At 43.8% G+C, this 27,189-nt stretch overlaps 1 protein-coding gene across 4 annotated transcripts in view; it reads right to left on the bottom strand.

Moving 5' to 3' along the window:
- Positions 1-23,120, bottom strand: part of zbtb46 (zinc finger and BTB domain containing 46) — a 55,983-nt gene extending 32,863 nt beyond the window's left edge. The window contains exons 1-3 of one of the 4 annotated variants that reach the window (XM_041055744.1): positions 22,801-23,120; positions 1,773-1,996; positions 636-1,563 (exon numbers count right to left, since the gene is read on the bottom strand). In XM_041055744.1, coding sequence (XP_040911678.1) covers positions 636-1,563; positions 1,773-1,958 — 1,114 coding nt within the window. In that variant the 5' untranslated portion in view covers positions 1,959-1,996; positions 22,801-23,120. The remainder of the gene's footprint in view (positions 1-635; positions 1,564-1,772; positions 1,997-22,800) is intronic. The other 3 variants (XM_041055754.1, XM_041055773.1, XM_041055764.1) reach the window with 3 other exon arrangements.
- Positions 23,121-27,189: the final 4,069 nt, after the last annotated feature.

Below are 27,189 nucleotides of genomic sequence, written 5' to 3'. Positions count from 1 at the left end.
AATCTTAACCCTGGAGGAGGAAAAGAGGTCATTTTATACTAGTAAACTGTTGGGATGGCTGACATCCGCACAGTACTGAGCACACACGTACTATAAAGCATCATGCACTCTCAACAAAGCAGTTTGATCTCTCACACATTGGTTAGAAGGCATCTTTGAAAAGACAAGCACAGATAAATTAGATACTGTTGTAGTTTAGGTGTTGACACTATCACCCAATTATCTAACCTAATCTTATTATCGCACCGGTCATTCTCTAATCACATGACAGGATAACTAAGTAACAGCAAACATTACAAAACTGCAGTAACTCTTAGAATCGCTAAAGCCTCAAAGTCATCAAATCAGCACCACAAAGTCCTTCTCAAGATGGAAGTGCAGATCTGTTTTCTTTTGGCCTGCGTCCAACCAACCAATTTTGAGAAAGAGTTCAAGTTAATTCCACCTGCTGTTGTGACACTAAACTAATCATTTAACTGACAAATCCACTATAAAAAAGACTATTTGGACCTGAAAACATGAGGTATGCTTTCATCATTGCTGGTGATGACCCAAATCTACTGCACTGTCAGTTTTGTTTTTATTGCATAAATGGAGACAGTAAACAGTGTAAGAAGCAGGTTTGTCAGCCTCACCTGGGATGTCCTGTCCATTGTAGTTCCATCCAGCCACAGCCAGCATGGAGGGCAGAGGAGATCCAGGCCTACTGTCCCTGTCTCTCTCCCTTTCCCGCTCTCTGTCCCAGTTCCTCTCAGCCTGCTGGGTAATATGTCTGACCGTGTCCTTGTTCTTCCTGTTCTTCCTCCGCCCTGACCCTGATAGGGGTTGCCAGGGCCCCTCTCCACCTCCTCCAGCAGCCCCCCCAGTCCCTTGCTCCCCCTGGCTCTGGGCTGACCCTCTGGGAGTGTCCCGGGGATGAGAGGAGGAGGCGGGGGACACCTGTTCCTCTTTGACAGTGACAGGCCTGTAGTCATGCGGCCAGGCAGGCTGGGAGTCATGGCAGGCTTCCTCCTGGCTCTCATGGCTCTTGGGGGGTTCTTGGTCCTCTTTGCCATACGTGCTGCCTCCCTCGTGGCAGCTGGCGATGGCCGAGTCCCCAGAAGAGTTGGCCGGACTGGTGCGCCGTGCCAGCCAAGGGGAGGTGCTTCGACCAGACATGATGGAGGCAAGAGCTTCAGAGGCCATGCCCACGATCCCTCCTCCTCCTAAACCCGCTCCCGCAACACCCCCTGCTCCTGCTATTCCCACTCCTCCACCACCTCCGCCACCTCCTCCACCTATGCTGGCAGCAGCGACAGCTCCCATTTCAAAGTCGGCCAGTTCGTCGGCCATCTCAGAGCGGATGCTGATGTCCAGTGCAGCCTTGATGAAGCTGTGGCAGGCCTGGACAATGTCCGTCATCTGCAGGTAGCTGGCGGCTGACATGACCTCGATCACATTCTTACTGGTGAGAGCAAGGTGCGCTGAGTACATGAAGTCCAGGATGGCTTTGAAGCCTGTTGCCGTGACGATGTCCAGGTGAGTGACAGTAGTCTGATGGTGAGGCTCTGCCCCTTTTTTAACCTGAAAGATGAGGAGAAGGAATGTTCACGGCTGTGTTTTCTTGTTTATTTATCTCACGCAGGGTAGGAGTAAAGATTTTTTCGAACACAAGTTCTGATATTGGTTTATCAACTGAAAAACACACTGAAGAAAACGACCACGATCTGAGAGAAAAACAAGTACTTAGCCGAATCCCCTGACACCCCTTCCCCTGTGTGGCAGTCCCTTACCTGGCAGTAAAGAGTCTTGAAGTAGCGTGACGAGCCCAGGAGGACATTCTTATGGGCCTTGAAGATCTTTCCGTCCACAATGACACAGGCGTCACAGAGGATGCCGTGCTGCCTCTGCTCATTGAGCTCTCTGAGGAGCTGACGGTAGTGAGAGGAGATCTCCATGTCCTCCTTCCTGTTGTTCATCTGTGTAGCTGAACAAAAGCCTCTCCACCAAATGTCTGCTGGGAAATGAAAGAAGACACAAAAGGAATCAACTTAGGATGTATGAATATAATCTGAGCATACAGTATATTGTACCATTAAATGTACAGTGTGGAAATTTGACTGTACAGCAGCAGAAAAATACAGTACTGGCACAATGAAATATAAGCTATTTTGTAAATTTCTAGGAAATACAGCAAGATTTTTGGCAACATATTTAGGTATTTCTCCTCTAGGCCCATATATATGGTTGATGGATATAGCTATATACAAATCCTTTGCTTAAAATGATTTCTTTTTAATGTAAGGGGGGTGGGGGGGGGTGGGGGGGGGGGGGGCGCAATGAGCAAATTTAGCTGAACCACTCCTTTAAAGACGAGCCAGGGTAAGGATATCTCAGTAATGACTGTGACATAAAAAAACAACGGCATCAATAGAAGCCACATCTCAACTGCTGTAGTTTGATGTCTAAAAACAGCCCAGTAACAAACAGTCAAAAATCTCTGTGTTTAAACCGTGTCTGACAGGTTCATTTGTGTGCCTCTGTGAGCGTGTGTGTGTGTGTGTGTGTGTGCGCGAGCAAGTGAGCGTATGTGTGCTCATTAAAAATGTCAGTTAAAAAGCGTAACACTTTCACAAAACAGTTGAGAGGGAGAAAAACACCTCATTTAGTACAGACCACGTTACCATTAAATTTATCAATAAACACGGCCCCAGTTCCTCGCTTTTTTTTTTCATCTCGTTTCAACTGTGAATATTCAATCAGCTGTCTAGTTAAGATGAAAATTTACTCTTGAACCTTCACCTCAGAGTTTCTGATCTTGCTCAGTTTAGTCTAGATTATGAACACACAAGTTTTTCTCTGAAAACTACAGAGAAAAGACCTGTAATGACAACTCGTGGAGCCGTTCAACTGTCAGTGAATGAAGATCCAATTTCCAGTGTTCACTGACAGGATTCACAGTGATGTTACAGGAACGCTGGCATATTTTATTGTTACTCTTACCAAATGAAAGCAAGAGAAAAGATAAGATTGGAATTTTTACAATCTGTTAGCCCATAAAGCTTCTTCACTTCTTCACATCAATCTAACATATTAGTGGGTTTTTGCTTGAGTGTACATAGATGAAACATTATTCCCTGTTTTTTTTTCTCAGCTCTGTATTGGTTAGATGACATATGACAGGCATTCTGAACTCACACACAACAGAAGGAATGCAGGTAAAGGCCACAGAGGAGAGGAGAGCAGGAGGAGACAAAAGGAGATTTGAACATTGCTACGCCGAACCATTCAACGAGGTGGCGGAAAAACAAAGAGAAACCACATAAGCCCTGGCAAACACAAACATACACACAAGCAGAGAATAAGCAGAAGATGAACACACACACACTCGGGCAGTGAATTAGCTAGAGCATTAGCAGCCGCCGCTCCCACTCTCGTCTCGGTGAGGGCTAAATCGCGGGGACGCGGAGTGTTACCAAACGCAGCAGTGATTTGTTTTGGGAACGCCACAGCTGTCAGCTCTCATGGGCCATTCTGAGACATGACAGCTCGGGTTGGCCAAGGTGACAGCAGCGTTTGCTCGGGGGCCGGCACACTTCAGGTCATGTTTAGCAAAGCTCTGCTCAACCTGATGGCTTGTAAGATCAGATAAATCCACAGTGTCTCCCACGTCCACTTGGACAAACACACCTCCTATGAACAGCACTGGACGAGTGGATGGAGTGATGGTGACAACCGCTGAAGCCTCCCTTGCTAAAGAAAAAAAAAATGTCCTGAGTCCGATCAATGAACGACTCACAAACTTTCACTCTGATTGGCATTTCTTTAAGTCAGAGAAAGAATCGTGAGGAGGAAGAAACTCAGGTGTGAATGTAGAATAACAGTGTCCCTCAGAGTCTCAAAAGGCAAGTTTTGACGCAAGTCTTTTTATCCTCTGGCTCACATATTTCTCTGAAAAAAATCTATTGGCGGTCTAACCTTGAGATATTTCCTTTCTGCGATGCCCTGATGGAGGCATTGAGAGTCTTCACCTCTCACCTTTGGAGACAAGCGGCTTTAAAGACACAGCAGCTCTCCTCCTCCTCCTCCTCTCTCTGCTCTTCTTCTCTCAGGGCCACTGGCACATTCAATTGTATAGCCAGGTCTATAAGATAGGCTCCTTCTCAGAGCAGCATAAAACACAGAAGAAGTCATTTATTCACTGAGAAATACCCTGCTATTCTGCACTTTCTCTAGCCAGTGTGAATGGTGAAATACAGGGTCACTGTACCGCACACGCCAATCAGCAATTCCCATTTGAGACATGCATCTACTGGTAGCACAGAGGAAGCAGTGAAAGAAAGTGTGCTATACCAAATCACACTGCGGGAATAAGACTGCCACTGCTCAAGTGTTCCATTCAGGGTCTTCGAGCTCCGTCCGTTTTCATCTTTGCTAGGAATTTCAACATCCTCGTAACAATGTGGAATAACAAAGTCAAGCACTCAAGTCAACGAGCAACATGCTAATGACAGCAGTGTATTAGCAAGAGAACCGAATTTAAAGGGTTGGTCCACCCAAACTACAAAGAAATGGCCATGCTGATGGTTTGAGATATTCACCTTTGAGATTTCTGCTTCCACACCAGTTCATTGAAGGAATGTAATGTGTGTCACTCACAACATTAAAAATGATCTGCTTACTTTGGATAATCAGCAGGACACACTGTCAGTAGTTTTATATGACTTTTTTTTTTTTGTTAGGGTGACGCTGCAATGATTAGTTGATTAATCGATCATCAGATACTGTAACTCATTTGTCATTTTTTAAGCAAAAATTGGTTCCAACTTCTCAAATGTGAGGATTTGTCATACATGACAAAAGAAAGAAAAAATATCTCTTTGGGTTTTGGACCTTTGGTTGGACAAAACAAGACATTGCCTTGGACTGTGGGAAATTGCAGTGCATAATTAATTGAGAAAATAATCAGCTGATTAATTATTGTTGAAAATATTAATTGCAGCCATAGTAGAAAGTAGTGGGGGTAGTGGAGAAAATCTATTTTACTATAATTTGCATGAACTTACTTTAATGCAGTCTTAGCACAATCCTTGGCAATTTTAATATCATTGCTATTAAATATATCAATGATATTAAACAGATACCCGCATTGTGGGAATAAAGTCTGGTAACTGGGACCAAAGTTCATTAGAGCAACTTTTCATTCTGTGTGGTAATGAATGTCCAAAGAGTTAATGATAATGTCAGTGTGATACCGCACTCTCACACGGGAGGGCCATGTTTCTGAGGGACGTGTGGCTAGGATTGAACCCAAAGACATGTTTAATGGTGCCTCAAATTTGACAAAAACAATGATCAGTCGAGGGTAAGACAACAGTGAAGGACTGAGTGAAACAGTGAGGGAGAGGTCGAGTCAGATTTATTGCTTCAACAGACGCAGAGACGTACGGAGTTAGTAGTTAGGCAGAGAAGAGGAACTTCAATAGAGTGCGCTTTGACCTCTAAACTCTTTGCTTGCCTAATTGGCTTGTTTAATTTTAGCATGTCCAATTCCCTCCAGTCAGAGAACCCTTTTCCAGAGGAACCGATCCCAATGCTACCCCTACAGTAGTCCATAAACACCCACAAAAACCACTGCAGTTTTCATCCTGGCTTTTAATTTCCTCAAAGAGCTACTCCGTCTTACCCCATGAGCCTGGGCCATCAGCAGGACCAAAACCCCCTCCCTCTACTAAATGAGTACAGCCTTGATTTATAGCCCACTTTTTTTTTTCCAAATATACACTTGACACAAGACGGGAAAGTAAGGTAAAATGAAGCTGTCAGACAATCAACGAAAGAGAGAAAGGCAGAGACTTTTGTGTCTCATCCAACGCATTAGCAGTCTCACCAAGGCTACAGAAACTAAAGCCTGCTCTCAGGATGTCACAGAGCAGAAAAAAAATCTTTTCATCCCTCTATGAAATTTCACCGTAAAAAAAAAAAGAAAAAAAAGCAAGGAAAAAGTCATCAGAAGACAGGCTGACAGTCTGTGAGCGCTTATTTGTGGTCAGAGACGATTGTTTCAGTAAAGCATGCCACTAGAACTCCAAGTCCCTGTCACCCTTCTGAGGCCAAATCAAAAGTGACTGTCCTCCTTAACCCCCCCCCTTCCCTTGTATACACACACAAATTCAAGAGCCCCGTTCCTCACTAACACACACACACATAGTCCTTGCCCCTAAATACACAAACACATGCAAGAACTAAAAACACACACGTTCACACGCTTAGCAGAGCCGTCATGGCATCACACTCGGTTTGTCCTGGTCACATCACAGCAAAGTCACTTTAGGCCCCAGCCAGACGACTAAAGAGATGAGACGTGTGATGGAGTGAGAGAATGGGGCTTCCTCCTTCTTCTTGTGTTTCTCTTAATGCAGCCTGTCCCTCCGAGCCACTTCTCTGCCTCCTTGACCGCACAGGACCGAGGGGAGATGGAGCGCAAGGTCCTTCTGGATCAAAGGCAGAGTGATACTTTGTTTGTATGGGGTTTAACACAGACAGCTTCCACAGCGGGCTCATGCTGTGATTTCACAAGGTATTCAGATATCACACTGGTTGAAGATGTTACAGCATGTGAAACGGCTTTACAGAGGGTGATAAAACATGACTACACAACATATTTTCGCAAATAAAAACCCAATTTAAGCACTTTCTCTTTGCTAAAATGTGTCTGTTGCTGCACTCCTCATTAACATCCGTGCAGGTACAAGGTTCTTTCATGTGCATGTTAACACCAACCAGGCAGTTTCATACACCTATTTTGAATTGAGGGATTTCTAGTCGGTCGGGGCAAATAATCATTTAGCTGCCAGTGTGCTGCTGGTAAAATTGCCACCCTCAGCAATCACTCCACATTCATATTGTGGTCATCTGCCCAACAAATGTAACAATTCTGCTCATTATTTGATAAAATGACTTTGGTTGGACGAGCATGTCCAACAGAAGTGAGTTCACAGAGCCCATCATGTGAGTGGTAAAATAAATTAAATAAATAAATAAATAGAAACCCATTAATAAATTTAAAAACCAAAACAAAACACAGTGATAGCTGTAGCAGCAGACTGAAATTATTTCTGCTAATGTACGCTTGCTGCAAAAAATAGCAAAGCATATGTGCATTTTTGGTCATTTAAGATCACTGGTACCAGTTTTTGTCTTTGCTTATCTGCACTAATCCAAACTTTTTTTTCTGTTAGCAATGGATCAAATGACTGTAAGTAGTGTGGAAGAGGTTTCTTGTTGCAACAAACTACCACAGATAATTATGAGTTTAATTCTGAGTTTGTCTCAGTGCAGTGATGTAAACATGAGACTCAAGTGAAGACGCTAATTTCTGCCCCTTTTCCGGGCATGATGCTATGACAAGTGTGCAAGGGCAATTTTGTTTTTCGTAAGCAACACTGCAAGATGCAACACTGGCAAGACAGCGAGGTTAGAGTAAGTAAATAACCTCCTGGCTGCCATGCTACTTTATGTTGAATGTGTCACACACACAAAAAAAAAAAAACAGAAAGGCAAACTCATCTACTGGCAATGGGAAAAGAATCAATCACCTTTTTTTTCTTTTTAGTGGGTTTACCTGCATTTAAAAAATGCACATATCTGTGCTTATTCTGGTGTAAAAAGGGATAAGCTGTGTACTAACCTGTTTAGCTTTCAACTTTATAAGATGATAACATGTCATGCTGTGTTAATGGATTGTTACACTGCCCTCAAGAGACCAAAAAGTCATTTAATTAAAGGTTAAATAAGTTTTAAGAGTAATAATAAACTAACAATATAACGTAATATAATCTGATCTGTACTCACACTCCAGCTTTTATGTACCAGTGCACCACCGTCTCATCTCATTTCTGCATTAGAGGATTCTCTGTTCGCAGTGAATTCCCTCCTTTTCACATCCCTACTTTTATCTTGGCGTTGTACCTAAAAATCAGCAGGGAGGACGCAGTAAAAACTGGCCGGAGACTGAAGAAGTGAATGAATGTGTGGAGGAAGGAGGAGGGGACATCAAGTTGGGATTCAGTAGCCAAGAGCTGGCATTTATGTTGTCAGCCATCCCAGCTTCATGCCTCAGCTACAAATCAGTTAGGCTAAAAAAGCAACACGTTCCTTTTGCATATTTTCTAGTAGTGACTTGCACCAGCACACTATCATATCATAGCAGGCAGTTTCTGTGGTAAAGGCAAACAGGTTGGCAGGTCTGCACAGAATGAATTATGTATTCTGTAAAGCTTTCAAAACAAAGTGAAATAAACGATGTTAGCCTCAAGAAAAAAAAAAACATTAAGAGAATCTCTGACATGATATGCTAATATCTATGAAAAATTAAGCAGTACAGGAAGAAAGAATTTGTTTGCTTGCAAGTGGATTTCTTCCTATATAATGAGAGAAAATACTGGGAAAAAATTGCAGCTCGCACAAATGGAATTAAAATCATAACTGGCGGACAATGTTGGCACTGTTCTTCAAACACGTGACAGTGTGACAGAAGACAGTTACTAGAGAGTAAAATCTATTAATCTTTCTACTTAAAAAAAAATCGAAAGTTAAATTTAATCGAAACGGTTGCTTCCATTATTTTCAAATCCACGACAGAATCCTGAATGTGTGACAAATGTCACTGAACGCTTGCAAATACGAGGCCCGTGAAAGTTCACTCTGAACACAGAATGAGGTTACACAGAAACGAAGCAAAGTGGAAAGCCAAAAGAGGAAAAAAAAGGAAAAGAAAAGGGTAGTGCCCGAGAATGAGAGAGATAAAGAACAGTGAAAAACAGAGAGAAAACAGATAGAGCAGAGTCACAGAGACTGCAAGGCTAGAAAGATAGAGACAGAAGATAGAAAGAGGGGGAGACAGGAAGAGAGGGGAGAGTGACTCAGGCAGCCAATATTTTTTAAACAGCTTTGCTTCCACTCAACTGGGCATCAAGGCCATTATCCCGGGGTTAATCCCCAATCCGACGGAGCTGGCAGCCTTCCGGGACAAGCCAGGGTGGCAGCCCATCAACAAGGCAGGCACGGACAAAAATAACACACACACATACTCACACAGATGCACACACAGTGAGACACAGGCAGGCATGCAAGCTGCAATTAGAAAAAAATAACACAACTATGCTATTAGCTATGAATGGCTCATCCTTAGCTTCTTTGTCCTATACTTTCTGTTGAAAATAAGCTACTGTTCATGTTTGTCTCTCATTTTATCTCTGACTCTGACTTCGTTAAATATCTCGCTCGGTGGGTTCGCGTTGTCAGTTTCCCTTGTTTCTTTTATCACACACCCTCCATCTGTCCACCTTTATTTTCTCCACCTTCACCACCAGCTCTAATCATGCCATATTTTGCACCTCTACCTTGCTCTCCCTTTCTGTGTCCGCTCTCTGTTTCTTTGGCCGTCATCCAAGGAGCCAAGGTGGAGGAAGAGATTGACTCAAAGAAGGATAGCCATGTCATGTGGAGAGGGACCAAAGAGGATCCAGGAGGCTTAGGGAGACTTAGCACTACTCCCTTCATCCCTCGCTTCCCCTCCCTTCAGTCCCACCCGGCACGCACTGCCCGAAAACAATACCTGGACCCTCCTCTACACCTGAAGACCTCCATACTACTCATCATGCTTTTTGCACATGTTCACATTCAGCTCACCTGCCAAAAGATCTGCTTCCATAAGCCTCCCATTCTTGTTACAAGAATTGGTACAGTTCAGCAGCTCCAGCCCTTTTCTGCCACCTTTTCCTCTCACCTTTAGCCACACAGGTGTTAATCCTAGAGTGATCTTATGGAACTCCAGCCATAGTAAGGATGGACTTGGATCATCCCAGAGTGACCGCAAAAAGGTGTGACTCTAAGACGTTAACACGGATGTCCTCTTGTCTGAACTTGATGACCAAGTGTCTGCATGACCTCAAGCTCCTCTGATGGCCCGCAAAGTGTCATTGATAGTATCTAATATATCTACGGATTCAAAGAAAAAAAGGGGTGAGAAATGCCCATATCACCCCATCTCTCCATTTGTCTTTTTATGTCTTTTCTTCCGTGTCTTCCTCCTAGACATTCATGCGTGTGTGTGTGTGTGTGCGTGTAGTTTCTGGGCTATCTTTCTCTCTAGGCCCCTAAGCCTGCTATGTCTCCTATGGTAACTCCCTGACTGACGACCCGGGGCTTAGCCTAAATTCTCTCTCTATTAAAAGCTGTGAAATGCAAATAATGAAACATCTCATTACCACTGTCGGAGAACCCAAAATGAAAGGAGGGGGAGAGCGGGAGGGAGGAGCGGAGAGGGGCGGATGAGGAGGACTGTAAGACAAGGAAAGAGGGCTATACGGGAGGGAGGGAAGGTGAGAGGACAGGGAGAAATGAGAGCGAGAGTTGGAAATAAAGGGATGGAGCAAGGGGAGGAAAGAATGGGAGAAGCAAAGGAAGTGAGGATGTGAAAGGCAGAGAGGGGGGAGGAGAGGTGAGGTGAAGGCACGGAAACAGATAGTCAGACACTGAGTCTTTTGTTTGATACGTGTTGCTGTGAACATAGAGAGTAGCCAGGACGAGCCACCTATGCAAACAGGGGTGGAGTTCTGATGAACTGAAGCTCGAGGTGTCATTCAAATGTCAAATGACCAGCGCTAGAATCTTGCATTTGTCTTCTTCATACTAAAGTTTAGTGTAAAAACATAGCATCTGTCAACAGCTACTCATTGCAGCTATAGTGAAACCACAGATAATGTATGTATATACATTGAGAATATACAAGTGTATGTACTTATATACAGTATCTGTGTTGACTGATAATTATATTCTGCGTATTCTGTGTATTATTAGTTACTGAGTTTTACTTTTTTATTTTTACTGCTCTATCATTAATCACCTAAAAACTACAACGGCTAAACAACGGCTTACTGTGTTTTTTGGTGTTGTACTGCTGCTGGTACCCAAATTTCCCCAAGGGACCTCCCAAAGGGATCAATAAAGTATATTCTATTCTATTCTATTCTATTCTATTCTATTCTATTCTAAATGTATGACGGTACTTTCTCATAATTACTCAGGTTTAAGTTCAATTTTATGACAGGAAAGGGGTTGTTGTTTGGAAAATATATATCTCTGTGGTACAGGGAAGTGAAATCACCTACAGGAAGTGTCTGCATTTGGTTTTGCAGGTGGGAGGAGATTGATGTCAGTGGTGGTGGTGGCGGTGGTGGTGGAGGGAGGGCAGTCTCATGTGACAATGGCTGCATCAACTTGCATGGTCTCCAGGTGTAAAACCCAGTTTCATCACTGCAACAGTTTGCAGATTCATCTGCAGCGGAAAAAAACCCTGATATCATTGGGGGGGGGGGGGGGGGGGGGTTTAAGGTGTGACATGTCTAATAGTAGGATTAGTTCCTGACTTCTGGGAACTCTCTATTGTGTAAGGGTTTTTTTTTCTCGTCACAGATGCATCATCTTTGCTTTCCTAACCAGAGTTAGTGGTTAGTCGTGTTCAACACGGTCTCATCTTCTAAAGTTCTTATTTTTACATATAAATGCATTTTTTTAATAACCTGGATTATTTTTGCATTTTTAGCCACTGAGTTTGATTGACACCATGCCTAACACCACAACAGGGGACCTACAGGGGAGCAGTCAGATTATCACAAAAGAAACCACACTTATTTGATCACGTCCAATATATTTTGCAAACAGACTTTCTTACTAAACTTCACTTTACTCACTAATTGTGCTACAGACACACAAAAATGCGGTGGCCTGAACATTACACCCACATTAATATGCTGCTAGAACAGCCTCTCAGAACAGCCACTCTTCTGAAAAGGTTTTACACAAGATTTTGGAACCTGGCTGCAGGGATTTACTCCCATTCAGCCAAAAGAGAATTAATGAGGTCGGGCACGGATGTTGGGCGATAAGGCCTGACTTGCAGTCGGTTCATCCCGAAAGGTTTTTGACGGGGTTGAGTTCAGGGCTCTGTGCAGGCCAGTCAAGCTCTTTCACAGCAAACTTAAACACCACTTCTTTGTCAAGTTGAAACAGAAAAAGGGGTCTTCCCAAAACTGTTGTAGGCCGCCTACTGTCTTAAACATCATTGTAGGCTGAAGATGTCCCATGAGACCCAACCTGTACCACGACAACACCAGACCTACTGCACACAAATGTATGTTGACAGGGCTGTCCACATATTTTTGGCCATACTGTGCACTTGAGTTATTCAAAATTTTGCTATAAGGGATTATAACTAATATTTTGGATGACCGCTCATGTTCCGTACCCTCAATGAGTATGAGTGCCAAAAAAATATTTTTTTAAAAATTACATCAAGGTTGTTAAAAAAAACAAAAAAAACAAAAAACAAAACAAAACAAAACAGAATCTCCTTTAATTCTTTCCTTATCCTTCTAGGTTCCTTTTACATCCGCCAGCCTTACAAAATTTTTGTCACTTGGCAAATCTGAGTGATGTTTTGAGAAGCACCAAATGGCTTTGTGGCTAAAGTGATGATGACAATATACGGCTATGGATGGGCTCAAAACTCACATTTAACACCCACCCTGATCTCTCTCTGCCAGCAGGCCACTCAGTGTGTGTGTGTGTGTGTGTGTGCGCATCTGTGTGCATGTGTGTGTTCAGACCCTTTCAATGGTCTTAACACAAAACCTGTCACAGCAAAAAAGCAACCTGTCACGACTCAGCTAGACACGACTGTACATGACTGTACCACACAGAACACAAGCAGCCTGTTCCCGAGCTGTTAAAACAGTCACTGCAGCCACCAGCTCCAAAGGTCTCAGACAACAGCACGCACACACACGCACACGCACACACACACGCACGCGCACACACACACACACACACGCAGCAAATGAACAGTATGGAGGAAATGAAACAAAGGGTTACCAGGAGGGAGAAGATGTAAAAACTGAACATATGGTACAACACCACCAGTCCTAAAGGAATAAATATCTGAAATGTCTGAGAACTGAAAGCTAATTGTTGTTTGTTAAAAATGTGTGACTGAATGATGGTGACTCAATGCCGGTGGCCAGTCGCTATCTGGTGCCGATGCGGGTGTCCAGAGTGTGTGTCTGTGTGTGTAAGGGTAACTTGGTGTGACTGTCGCTCTGTCAGACAGCAAACAGAGGCATCTTTCTCAAATCCACACTGGGCCGCAGCTTACAATGAGCTCATGCAAAGAGAGGAGCAAAAAAGCCGCAGCTTAAGTATGTACTCACAAGTTCAACAGGCACACCCTCCATCCCCCCCTGTGTAAATACTTGCTTGAGACTTCACTCCCAGCTAATCTAATTCACAAACACTCCAGAGCACACACAAACAAGAAAAACACTTTTTTTACCACATTAACTTAGCCCTCAACATGCAACATTCACTTATAACTAACGTTCTCACAACCTAGAGTACAACAGCAACTGCACGGCACAGTGATTTACATATAGATGGAGAAGTGTTTATAAAAACACATTTGTATATAATAGCCTGAGGCTGTGTTGTCACTCATCAAGCTGATCAAAAAGCAGCTACTATACAACACTGATGAATCTCGGAGAGCTTTTGCGAATCTGTCCTTCAACGGCAGAAAAAAAGAGGAGGTGAGATAAAGGAAGAGAAATCAAGGGGAGAGGAGCATCTAAATATAGAGAGACTCGCATTTTGGAGTCAGAAAAGAGACAAGTGAAGGGTAAGAAAGAGGGAGGCAGTCAGGAGACGCAAGAGGGAAAAAAAAAGAGGGAGAGGAAGAGCGATGGGGAACAAATAAGAAAACAACAGAGACGATAGAAAAGTAGCGTTGGAAGCCGCGAAAGAAGAATAGAAGGCAGAAGGAACAGGATCAATGGTTGCAGAGCCTCACTGGGTTTCTCATCTACTGTAGAGTTGCTTTAGTGGACTAGTGGAGAGCTAGACATGGAGGACACTCAATTTTGCCTGCAAGACTTCAATATACGGCGCACTGTATCACCACAGACATTCATCAATATGTAGCGTCGATAGTGAGGGTCTGCCCCCTCACTGATCTTTTCAACAGCTTTAACACGCTTTGACTGTGGTCCTTCTGCTGAGTAATGGTGATTGAGGAAGATGCAACATCACTGAAGTTCTTTGTCTTGTTTCTGTGCTGTGGTGTGACTGGCTGTTCTTGGAGAAATTAATGCAATGTAATGCTATGTTGTCTAAAGCTATTGCCAAAAAAAAAAAAAAAATAGACTTCAAGTCAAATTTCAAGTTTTTTGCTGAAATGCAAGTTCTTAAAACAAGCAACTTTTTAAAGGATTCTGTACGGGCAGTGGCGTGGCTTGAGGCTACCACGTCCGCCGTGATTAACGAAGAGCGAGGTTAAACCAGACAAATGCCTCACCTGGATCCTCACTTCTTTCCTGAGCTCTCCTCTTCTGTCATGCTCACCCCCCTCCTTATCTGTCTGTCTTTTCACTCAGAGCGTGTTTACTCGGATGCGGTTTGACGTTTGACTGTCACCTGTTGACTAACATGAACGGCTGCCATGGCTTACAGGCTTTTGGAACTATTGCTGCCCGCCCCCCTCCCTGACAGCGATGGAAAGAACTGCAAATTCGTGTACAGTAGTGGCATAGCCAGACATAAGAGACACAAAGAGAGAGGGAGAGACAAAAGGACCACTGTGTAAACTCTCATGATCGTGCTCACCAATGCTAAGGACAACACCCACCTTGGAAACCTAATTTTGAAGAAGTCACACATTCCCACATTGTGAGGCAGTGCCAGTATCAGGTGTCCGTCCAAACCACCAACCACCAATCAACTGCCACCCCCTTCGTGACACACCAGCGCACACACCAAAACAACCGGGAGGGGGGAGGTGAGATAGAAGACAGGAGGGAGGGGTGCGGGGGTGAGAAAGAGACAGCAAAAAGAAGAGGGCAAGGGAGAGAGCCAGCCAGAGACAAAGGCAAAGAGAATGACAATGAGTGAAAAGAGGAAGAGTGGGGGGAAAAAAAATGCAGGGGACGAGATGAGGTGAAAAGCACGTTGCCAGTTCACCGTGTGCATTCACAGAGCAAGAAGAGAACAAAAAGACAGCAACAATGAGACTTCCATGTATATGCCTGTATCAGTGTGTGTGTGCGTGCGCGTTGTGTGCATGCTTAGATGTGTTTGTGCGAAGGCAACATAGGAAAGAGACGCGAGAAGGCCGTTGGGGGAATTTGCCCCTCGCCACTGAAAAGGGGATGTGAACTTACTCACTTCTGTTCACATTTGGATTGGCTTCACATCTCTTGTTCATAAAGGGAACTACACTAACACGGGGGGGAGCTCATAAAATGTCCAGCAACAACGACAAAAGCTCCACTTTCATTACAGACTGCCAAAGTTCACATAATAATATGGAATAACGATCGGTTTCTTTTGGGGTGCTGAAAAAGCCTGTATATATCAAAATAACACCACTCCGCCTTTGAGAAGTCACCTTCTAACCTAAAGAGAGAAGTTATTCTAACTTGGAAACTACGAGTGCATCAGGCCAAAAAATGTTTGTGTTTTAGCAAAAACTGGACCCCGCGTCCGTTGTCGCTAGCTGTTGCATTAACAGGATGTATAAATAAGAGCTAGGGTCAGGGGGAAAGATAAAAATGAGAAAGGGAACAGGGAAAGGGAGAGGGTAAAAATGAGAAAGGGAGTAGAGGAAGGGTAAAAATGAGAAATGGAGTAGGGGAGGCCACAGGAGGCACCTGGCCCACTTACAGCAGAGGAGGGGGGTGGTGGAGGAGGAGGAGGAGAGGTGGAAGATTAAGGAGTGGGAGGGAAAAAGAAAAGGAGAAGGTGGTGGAAGAGTAGGAGGGAGAGGAGGACTGGAGAAAAAAGCAGAGGGAGATGCAGCTGGGACGGAGCAGAGGGCACGGGGAGGACGGGGGCTAGGGTGAAGTGAAGGAACGGGAAAAGTTGACGAGAGAAAAGGATGTGAAATGAGGAGGCAAGAAAAAAAAGAACAGATGAAATAATGGGAAGGGGGAGAAGGGCAGAGGGGGAGGTGAGAGCAGGAGAGAGAGAGAGAGAGAGAGAGAGGGAGAGAGAGAGAGAGAGAGGAGGTGGGGGCTGGAGAAGAAGAGGTGGCCTTGTGATGCTGAGAATGGAGGTGGTGTATGTGCGCGCGGGATGAATGTGTGGCTTTGTGTGTGTGCGTGTGGGGGTGTCTGAAATTATGACGAAAAACTAACACCTCACCCAAAGTATGAATAACCGACCACAACAGGCCAATGTAGGTTCAATCTCTTCTCCCGGCACAGTCGAGCAGCCTGCCTATACCACTAATATCCCACTAATACCACCCACAGTCCTCGCTCCACCTCACATCAATGAATATTTCATGTCCTGATGGCACTTTTAAAGCAAAAACTAATTAGCAAATCCAAGTTGATCTGGCATTAGTCATATCAGGCCAATTAAAAGCCCAGTCCTACTGTACATGTTAATGGCAGCGAAGTGGAATAATTGTATGTTGAGCAGGGGAGAGAATGTTAAACAGGCCTTGTTAGCAGCACTTTAGCACTCTATCCTGAGTCCATGGCTGGATTACAAAACTCTACAAAGCAGGATAATGTTCATCAGAAACACACACACACACATACACGTGCACGCACGCACGCACACACACACACACACACACACACACACACACACACGCACACATCTTTGAAAGTAGCAAACGAAAACTCTATCCATTAATTAGAGTGTCGCCATCAATTCCATGGGGTCAGGTCTGATACTTTTAGCAAAAGAAGAGAAATATTTCCAGGGAAAATTATGGTTTTATGCTTCAGTAATAATATTAAACAGGGATCCAAATATTGGCAGAAGCTCACAGGTCAGATGTTATACTGTATTAGTGGGAGAAAACCATTTTCTGCTCCACACAGTGTTTCTGCGGTCAGCGCCGGTCAACACAAGGTTGTAGAGACAGTATTTGTGTGGTGCTGAGTCGAGAAAGGTGTTGGTTTGTATCCGAGTCTTTCCAACCTTCCTTCTGTGTGTTTTTTTTAATGCAGGAGTTTAGATTGAGACAGACAGCACTGACACACACAGACTAAACTGTGCCGCACAAAAAAGCGACAGAATAACAAGGGCTAGAACTCTTTTGGAGTGGATGTCTGTTTCATCACACCCCCCACCTCCTCTTCCCTCCTTTCTCCCCATTCTCTCTCCTTCACGTTCCCTCTTTTCCTTCCTCTCTCTGCCTCCCGTCTCTTTCCCTCTCTCTCACCTGAGCTTTGATATGGAAATCTCTCACCAGCCAGAGCCCGAGGCTAGTTGACTGTTTCTAAAGATGTATTTGCTCAAAGCCGCTCAATTTCTCATCAAATGCTCACACTGTGTGTATGAAAGACAAACTCTTTCACTGGGAAAATAACAACTAACAACTATGTACTTATACAAAGCTTTCAGCAGTCTGCAAACCCAGACTTTGACAAAGAGGTTTTTCCAAGCCCAAACCGTTGAGCTCTTAATAGGTTATATAAATTTAACTAAAAAGATGGTGACCTTTCTGCAAAGTGGAGAGCTGAGAACCCTAACTATCTTGTCAATGGAGTACTTTGAGTGTGTCTGTGTGTGTGTTTGTGACACTCCTTTCCCACTGGTTTACCAGTCCTGCGGTGGCAGGTAATTATACTGCATTAAGAAAGCCCAACCTGCACATCAACAACACTCAGCCAAATAAAGAAACAGCTAGAACCATTCAAGGACAAACAAAACAATTTGTAGAGGATTCTAAAATAAGTGAATAATTTAGGAAGAAGTCAGAAACTCTATTTGGGAAGACACAATATTTAGTCAGTCATGCGAATAACGTCAGCTTATTATCAGAGTAGCAGTATCAGTGGCTGATGTTTCAAAAAGTGATACAGTGTGAATCACTCAAACCAAGGTGATCTTATAAAGATTTTTTTGAACAGGGTTAAAAAAAAAAAAAAGTAGAGATTCTCAGTTATTAAAAAAATGGACATTTCTTTCATGATTCAAGCAGAAATATAAAGGTTTCAGTCATTATATCCTAAAACCTAAGGTGATTCACAGCTGAAAAATTATGGAAGCACGTTTTCAAGGAAAGCCTTGAAAACGTGAAGTACACTGCTGCTAACTAACCAAGCTACACTGAGAAACATAAAGCCCAAATCAGAGAGCTGAAGAGACGAGAAAATAGAGGTACAATTTCTACCTCTTTGTTTGTTCTTTCATTAACAACTGACAGAAACCTAATTGAAAGGATAATGTGAGTATGTTATCTAGCTGGCTGGCATTACCTGACGTGTGAAACAACTGCCGTCATCACTTTCCTTGTTGCAGTATTTATTTTGACAGCATCTGAACACGTGAAAATGTACAGGACATAAAACTCACAATTAGGAGTGCATTAAGCAGGAACAAAAAAATGGAGGGCGTCTGATTAGATTTATAGGCTACCCCTACTTTGGACGTGGATGCACTTGATAACTGATATTAGAAAATGTCAAATTCCAGAAAATAACTCATGATGTTGATAAGTATTGTGTGACCGTAGGCTCTGGTTGGAAAGAGCCGGTCTGCTCCGCATTCCTAAATAAAAGAAAAACACACCCTGATGAAAGCACACAAACTGAAATCCCTCATCTGTTTCCTCAGGAATGTGTGATCCAAAAGGTGTTTTGCAATACCAACAACTTCTAAGAAAAATTCTGACATCTTGCCATTTTCCCTGCACAAAAAAAAAAACAAAAAAACAAAAAAACCCCCTAGCAATTATTTTTAGCAACGATCAAATTATAATTTTGCTTCTGGACGTTAAATTCTTAGTCGTAGATTAAAAAAATTAGAGCGAGAACTGCAAATTACCTTCCAATTTAAAATTCAGGGACAAAAGAACAAAAGAGAAGAACAAGAGAGCTTATTGCTTTCATTGACATCCTATCATGCGTGCAGGTGCGTGCTCGCAGACACACAGCTATGAAATATTAACACCTACGTGAAAAGACAAGTGGGGTGGTGGAGAGTATTTCTGCATGTGTGTGTGTGGTTTGAGGTGGGGATGGCTTAAATTCACCTGCTGCCAGGGGGTGGAGAGGTTGAGTGTGTCAGATAGGTAGATAGAGAAGACAGCTGTTACACACACACACACACATCCCCCACAGCATCTATGTAACCCCATGGGGATTAGGAACACCTGTATTCAGCACTACACAATAAGCTATAGAAGTGGTTAAGCTAAAAAGCCTTGGGAGTTATTAGGGGGATGGGGGATGGAGGTGGTTTGGATCCAGGGGTTAATGTGTGCCAAACTATCTTAACACAAAATCAGACGTGAGAATGATAACATTCACAACATGAAAGATAAAAAACACAGTTGTCAGAAAACTCTGGAGAGATGTGGCGCGTCATGTAAGATGTGTAAATGCGAGTGTAAACGGTTCATTTTGCAGCGTGTTAGCCTAACAGGTGTTCCCATTAACAAGTGAGCTCCGAGGGGGGATCGGGACGAGAAAACTGGCAGAGAGCGATAGAGACAGAGAGATGAATGGAGTACAAGGTTGCTAACAGGGAACAAATGTGTCTTTATGGAGCATTTGCCCTCTTTTCTCTGTTTCTGGAGAATGCAGATGAGGTGAACTTACTGTACGGTTTATTGTCAGGTTGTCTACATAAACACACGCGCTCGTGCTCTTGTGAGGAGGTAGTACACCACATCCCCAGGGTTTGCGTAGCTGAAGCCGACTAACCTGCTACCACACAGATCAGCCCACAACCTGCATGGGCGCACTGAGAACCACCTACACACCAGTAGGCTTACACACACGCGTGCACAAAACACATAAACACAGCAAAGAGGCAAGTGTCACGAGCTCCAAACCTGACTACCACCCAAACCAAGCCCCTCCGTCTCATTTTCTCACCCTCCTTTCACACCCTGCCCCACCTTCATTGTTAATATTCAGAGTAACAACCTCCACCACCTTCGGCAAACACTGCACTCAACTTTGGATTTAACCAAGAAAAACTGAAAAGACAAATTTAACTCACTTATCTTGTTTAATCAACTTTAAAGGTCCATTCATGAGAGATAATACAAGTGGAAAGTGCTTCAAATCCTCCTTTCCAATCCCACAAGCACACGCGCAGCTAATATTTTTTCCATCTTTCGGCCGATCTCGCCTACACTCCTCCTCCACTCATCCTTGTAGCTGTTGTCTTGGTCTGTATTACATTTTCCCCAAGGAACACACACAGATGGAGAAGGTGCAGACACACACACACAGGCAACTGCATGTACACACTGATGTCCAGTGCTCTTGTAATGGTAATACTACACAGCTCCACCTCAGGTGTGCAACCTCAGAGAGTCAACAGGGGGGCACACACACAGAAAAAAAAAGACACAAAGCATTCTGGGAGATAGTCCATGCCAAGGTGGGAGTATGGCTGGCAAGTTTCTTTGTTTTAAGGTCATGATATTTGAGGGCTGTCAGCATTAAAAGCAGATAGCTGAGTTTTCTCTTGCTCGTAAGGACTCAGACAAAATGTGCGTGAATGGACACATGCATGCGAATGACACACACACACACAAGCCTATAGTAATTCAATTAGTGAATAAAAGACTTTGGAAGGTTTATCATATGAAGTGCCAACCCTTAACTCTAGGAAGGACAAAACAACCACTCAAATCCAGGGAGGCCTAAGACAATTTGGAAAAATCACTAGATGGTCTCTTAATCCCAGAGATCCAGTTAGCTGATGTCAAACAAAGCAGGATGCGTAACTATGCACACTACCTGTATGCTTAGTTATAGCCATAAGCTGGGCACCAAAGTTAAACACGGTTCGCCTGTGCTCCAAAGTTCCTCAAACTACACAAACAAATAACTAGAAACCAGAAACACAAACCATTCTGATACAGCAGCTCCCACAGAGAGAGTAAGAGGATCTCCTGCAAATTGCATTGTGGTTTAATTTGCTTAACGTCAGTACAACGTGGTTTGATGTCCCCCTTTTCTGTCATCTGATCAGCAACAAACGGCTCTAACCAGACTTTACATCACACAACAAGATGTAACAATCACACACAAAAAAATCTCCAAAGAAAGAAATCCCAGTGCTGATGTAAGTTTCTGAAGAAAAAAAAAAAAAGTTTGGAAACCCCAGTGCGAAGATAATGATAAGATGAGGAGTGACATAGGTAAGATCTGAGTCACTTTTACAGATCGTGTGTTGAGGACTCACCTGGCTGCAGGCTGTACCGGAGGTGCACGACAGCCAGGCGCACTTTGCTGTCTACATAACAGAGCGTGAGTGAAGTGGGGTTGTTCCCCTCTCACATGGTAAGCAAGCATGGTAGAAAATGGAGGAAGACGGAACTGACCGGTTTGAGAGGGCAGACACAGACGGCAGACACACATACAGACGGCACCGAGCACAGGGGAGCAGCGAGGGAGAGACGCTTTCGGCTTCAGTCGCCAATAAACAGAGAACACTTGACGCCACACTTTTCAACTCTCAATACGGATCAGGTGATGATCAGCGGTACCTCGACAATTACAAAAATTACCCGAGAGCACCATCTGCAAACAAAATCCCCCCCTGTCTTGTCTGGCACTCTAGGGTTGGGTGTTGACGCAGCAGAAATTTCCAGCTGGAGAAATCCCCCTTTTGGAGGTTAATCGAGGGGAGAAGGAGGAGGGTTTAAGCCCTTGTCTTCCAGGCTCTGAGCGCTTTCATTTTGAATCCCCTCCATACGGCTGCACGGAGCATCACCCGTATCTTGTGCATATGAGTGCATGACAGCCCCCCCCCCCCCCCCCCCCCGACTCACCCACCCCAACCCGTCCAGAACCCAAGCCGATGTGGCAATAGGTTGTCATGCCGTTCAAAACTTTGCAGATTTCACCGGGATCACCGAACAGAGAATGATTTATGTGCCTGCAAGTGTCACATAATATACCTTAGCATATGTTGGGAGGTATCTCTAAAAGTATAGCCGGGAAAAGATACATCTGTGCAGGTATATGACATTCATTCAAAATAATAGGCTATTCTGAAAACTGGAAATGTATCCCCCTCCGTGCGCTACATAATTTAAAAGTATTTCCAATTGTCAGTTTAGTCCAACAAATATCAATGTTTCCATTTTACAGCAGTCGATCTACCTCTATATAAAAACATATTATAAAGTAGATATGAACTGCAATTTTTTTTTCCACTGTAAGGCAACTGTCTGTTCCATAATCATCTGCATAATGTGTGAAATGTACAGTGTGCGAATCCCGTCAAAGAATGACAGCTTCTCCAAATATCAACAAGCGCAATAGACAGCTGGCTGTCACGTATGGAACAGGTAGGCGTACTTTCAGACTGTCGCCTGCTCACTCGGTCGAGTATTTAGCTGTCAAAATACACTCATGCTGTGGCTAACATGATTCCTATAGACTGGAATAATAATAAAATAAAATTAAAAAAAAAAAAAAACAGCGGAAAAAAATAAGAGACAGACAGGCCTTCATACAGTAGCTTTTCCAATGGAGAACTATAATAGTGCCACGATTGCGAAGAGTTGCATTGTGTCATGTCTCCAACCTGTGCGCCCACTAACTATCAGCTGTAGACGCGATGGCTCCGTGAGGTAGAAAACTAATTGTTGACATGATATAAAGGCATGGAAATCCCACGATATCCGCCGCGTCTGAATGAAATCTCAAACCTGTTAGCAGGGGAGCGGAGCTGAATGCTGATAAAAAACGACTACTACTAATATAAGGAAGTCAGACATACCTGTTACCCCATGGGGTCTGGGGTGGACGCGGTGTCGGTCCTTCGGAGTCCAATCTGATGTGACAGCCTGAGAGAAGAAAGGAGGGGATGTCCAAAGCACTAGGTACTGTCCTTCCTCTCCTCTGTAGGCTTTCTTCAAGTGTTATTCCCCCTGTTTTCTCCCACTCCCCGATCTTCTTCCTCCACCAGCCCCTTTTTCTTTCTCTCTTTCCCTCCCCTGCTTTTCCGTGTCTTGGTATCAGGAGCCTCCCCCACCTCCTCCTCCGCTGTGCATGTCTATGTCTCTCTCTCTTCCTCTCTCTCCGTCTCTCTCTATCTCACTCTCCCCCTGCAATCACTCTCTCTCTCTCGCTCGCTCTCTCCGTGTCCCCGTATCTCCTCTCTCTCTCTCTCTCTCTCTCTCTCTCTCTCTCTCTCTCTCTCTCTCTCTCTGGGCAGAGTCAGGAAATGAGACAGCGAACACACGCGCGCATATCCATCTGATCTAAGTCGAGTCCCACTCTTATCAGAAACACTAAGGCAAATTATGTCATTTTATATAATAATGTGAATAATAATAATAATAATTTAAAAAAAAAATTCTGTGTTATAATGTCAGCAGTGGGATTCTAATGAGTCCTCTGTGGTTCATGGGGCTTCTGGCTTGTGCGTCTGATGCCATAGGGCTCAATAATGACCAGGGGGCTTATTGTAACTTACCCCCTCTTGTGGCAACAACATGAAAACACCAGTCGGTCACAAAAGAACCAGAAGTCTGACATTTAAAGTTTGACACTGTTTGGCTGGAAAACACCTTTGAGAGCCATGTGACGTGCAGCAAGCACACATATTTTGGCAAAAAGTCTTGGGTAATTCCAAGATAGCCTAAACTCTCCTTTTCACACATAATGGATTTTTATCATCGCAGTTAGTATTAAGTTATGGGGGAAATTATGAGGTGACCTTTTAACACCTGCGAGACACAGCAAAGAGAGAGAGAGAAATTTGAAGTGGTTTCCTAAACAAGAAAAAAGTACATGTATTACAACAAATAGTACGGCCTGACCTTACACTATATGTGCAGTACAAGACTTGAATGGTCAAGTTCTCAGTGGTGGCAGAAGTACTCAGTTAATTAACTTAAGTAAAAGTAAAAAATACTGTGTAAAAAGTAAAAGTCTTGCATTCAAAATGTAAAAGTACAAAAGCGTCGTTAGCTAAATGTACTTAAATTATCAAAAGTGAAAGCACTCATTCTGCAGAGAAATACTTTTTTTGCCTTTCAGCAGTTTAAATGAAACCACCTAAATGTCTCAGGTGAAACTTCTAACAACTCATAGATATGTGCAGTGCAACGATGGGCCTCAACGAGACACAATTTTTTGTGTAAGAGGTCACAAGACAGAAAGGCCAGAAGCCACTGTTTTAATCTTTAACAGTGTGTTGTATTTTAGAAGTTAAAGTTAAGAGTTATATTTTTTAATGTATAATCTTAATCAAAAGAGTAACAAGTAACTATAGCTGCCAGAGAAATGTAGATGGGCAAAAAGTACAATATCATCATGAGAAAGTTTAGAGAAGTTTACAGTAACATAGAATGGATATATTCAAGTAAAGCATAAGTACTTTTTCGTTTTTTAGCACAAAAATTGAAAAAACTTACTTAATAAATGTAGTTAATTGGTACAATGCAAGTACTTTATGTTGACATACTCTCGATGTGTGTGTTTATACAAACTGAACTATAAGAGCAAATGTGCAATAACTCCTAAAGGTGAACCACAATGGTTTACAATACAGACCCTGTCTATTTTAACTATTTTTAAAATGATGGGGTTCAACTTGTACAGTGACGAGAAATGCTGGTGTGGGTGAGTTCGTGCGTGTCATTGTCAGTACACACAGTCCACCCTTGTGTGTGAATGTCTGTAATAATGAGGAACTGAGGAGGGGCTTGTTTCTTAGGAAATATTTGTGTATGTGCTGCGACCAGGAATCGTTGTAGGTTTGAGGAAGTGGGAAAAGTTTATGGGGAAGAGAGTGGGTGGCACAGCAAAACATGTAGTAAATGTATGTGTTTGTGTGTGTGTGAGTGAGTGTTTATGTGTTGAGAGAATGATGTGTGGCATCACACAGCAGGAGGCAGAGCTGTGCCTCCATCAGTCTGGGTAGTTGGCTGCCGAGGGCCGGATAACGGAGAATGTCAGGCCATGTGGATTAAGGCTGTCAGTCTGTAATGCCCAGGCACAGATCTCACTCTCTCTCTTCTCTCTCATACACACACACACACACACACACACACACACACACACACACACACAAACATTCTCTCTCTCTCTCTCTCTCTCTCTCTGTGAGTAGGGTCCGCAAACACAATCCCTGCCTGAAACAAGCTGCTTTACTCAAAGCTGTGCTCCCTCACGCCAGTGTGGCCTTCCAATCCTCCTGACATGACAAGCATGACCCCGGAGCCATCCTACACCACCACCACCACCACCACCAACCATAGACTGTATAAAACATGGACGTACCACCCATGACGTCTCCCATTGATTTCGGGGAATCGGTTTTGTGACCAAAGCATGGATATTTGAGCTGCGCCATCTTGGATTTTAGTGGGAGTGTACTTTCCATACTTAGCGGAGAGGTGGTTACTCTACGGGTGAGCCGCGGTCAGGCGGCCGAGAACCCGCCCACTTAGCTCGGAGCAATATTTAATATTTACCGGATTTCACCGCTGCCTCCATCCGCTATCCACTTACAGTTACAGCAGCACACAAACAACAACAGCCGCTTCCTGACGGAGCTGCTCTGTCCATGCAATGTCGGACTTTTTAAACAGAAAAATGAGACGAATTAAAATTGTAGCCTCGTATCCCGCAACAAACGGACTCTGAGAGCACGGAACACACACACCGCAACAGCGTTCCTAACATTAGCTGCTCCGGTCCTCTATCTGTTTCAGCAGCGACCATAAATCGGCAATTAAGTCATAAGCCAGCGGTAAAATATGCTAATACATGCTAATTAGTGCAAACATCCAGGTAAAATAGTGAGAAATTTACTTACCGAAAAAACTGCAACACAGACTCCTTCGACGGTCGGTTAGTACAGTCCACGCTACAACAAGCCATACTGTCACAAAAAACTATCCGAACATTGGCAAACAAACACGGACACTGCAGCCCCTGTCAACCCCTGGAGGTAGCCGCCTAGCCCAGCAGAGCTGTCACTCAACGTAACAAAGCCCAAATTTGTGTTCACGGAGGTGGAAACTATCAATAGAGACCAAAAACAAAAAAAATGTACCCGGCTGTAAATATGTTTTTTTTTTTTAGGCTGTAAAGTTGGCTATTTTAAAATGGGGTTCAATGGAGAATTGCTCACTTCTGGAGCCAGCCCCCAGCGGCAGCCAAGGAACTGCAGCTTTTTGAACGCGGAAGTGATCCTCACTGCTGAAACCTACAACCCCCTCCTTGCCACCAACCCCATCCCTCCCCTTCCCTCTCTCCCCTCTCTGTCTGCTCGTAGATGGATTTAGGCATCATTAGGCCACTTACACATGTATTCTGTCCGAGGAACACTCATCACTGCACTCAGGAGGGAGAGAAGTGGTGTGAAGGGAAAGTGGGATTTCTGTATTTCTGTGTGGTTTTGTGCCTTTGTGTGTGTGGTACTTATGTTAGGAAAGAGTCCTTGAAACACAAGGTGATGGGTGTGTTATGCACATGTGTGTGCGTTTGCATTGAGGAGAGGGGTCAGTGTGTCTGGCTGCATTTCTGCTTACCCAGAGGGACAGTCACTCGTCTACTGTGTTTTGCTTTTCCCACCTGAGCGTGACTTTTAAAGAAAATGAAAGTGAGCATGTTGTTTATAAAAGTTTGTCACTGAAGCCGGGGAGAAGGCATTAAAAAGCAGACACAGAAAAGAGAAACTCATACGTCTCTGCTCAGCGCGTGAAGTGAGACCAGGTCCTTTAGTGACGACTTGTGTTTGAAACGCGACAAAGGGATGAGGAACGTAAATACACTTTAGGAAAACTTTTTGAAGTCAAGCGCTAATTTGCTCTCCCAGCGTGCCTCCCTGCTGGGGAACGCAACGGCGTAATTGGTCACATCGAATTAAACAGCAAAAAAATCTACAACTGTCATAAAAATAGCACAAGGCGCTTTCAAAGCCCCATCCCCTACCCTTCACTATCAATTTACCAAGGGGAACAGCTGTGTGGTGCTTGTGCCATCCTAGCCCTGCTTGTATAGAAAGCAGAGCCTCCGGCTGAAAGAACACTATCTCTACCAGGTGCAGGCAGGGGATGGGGGAAGGCTTTACAAAGGAATATTTGGCACAAGGTGTGAGACAACAATATGTGTGAAGGTGCAGCTTAGTGATACTCAAATCAGTATTGGGAAA

Source organism: Toxotes jaculatrix, chromosome 2 (assembly GCF_017976425.1).
Source record: "Toxotes jaculatrix isolate fToxJac2 chromosome 2, fToxJac2.pri, whole genome shotgun sequence".
In the NCBI taxonomy this organism is placed as follows: Eukaryota; Metazoa; Chordata; class Actinopteri; family Toxotidae; genus Toxotes; species Toxotes jaculatrix.
The sequence above is the reverse complement of the archived record's forward strand: the minus strand, read 5'-3'. Positions and strand labels throughout refer to the sequence as shown.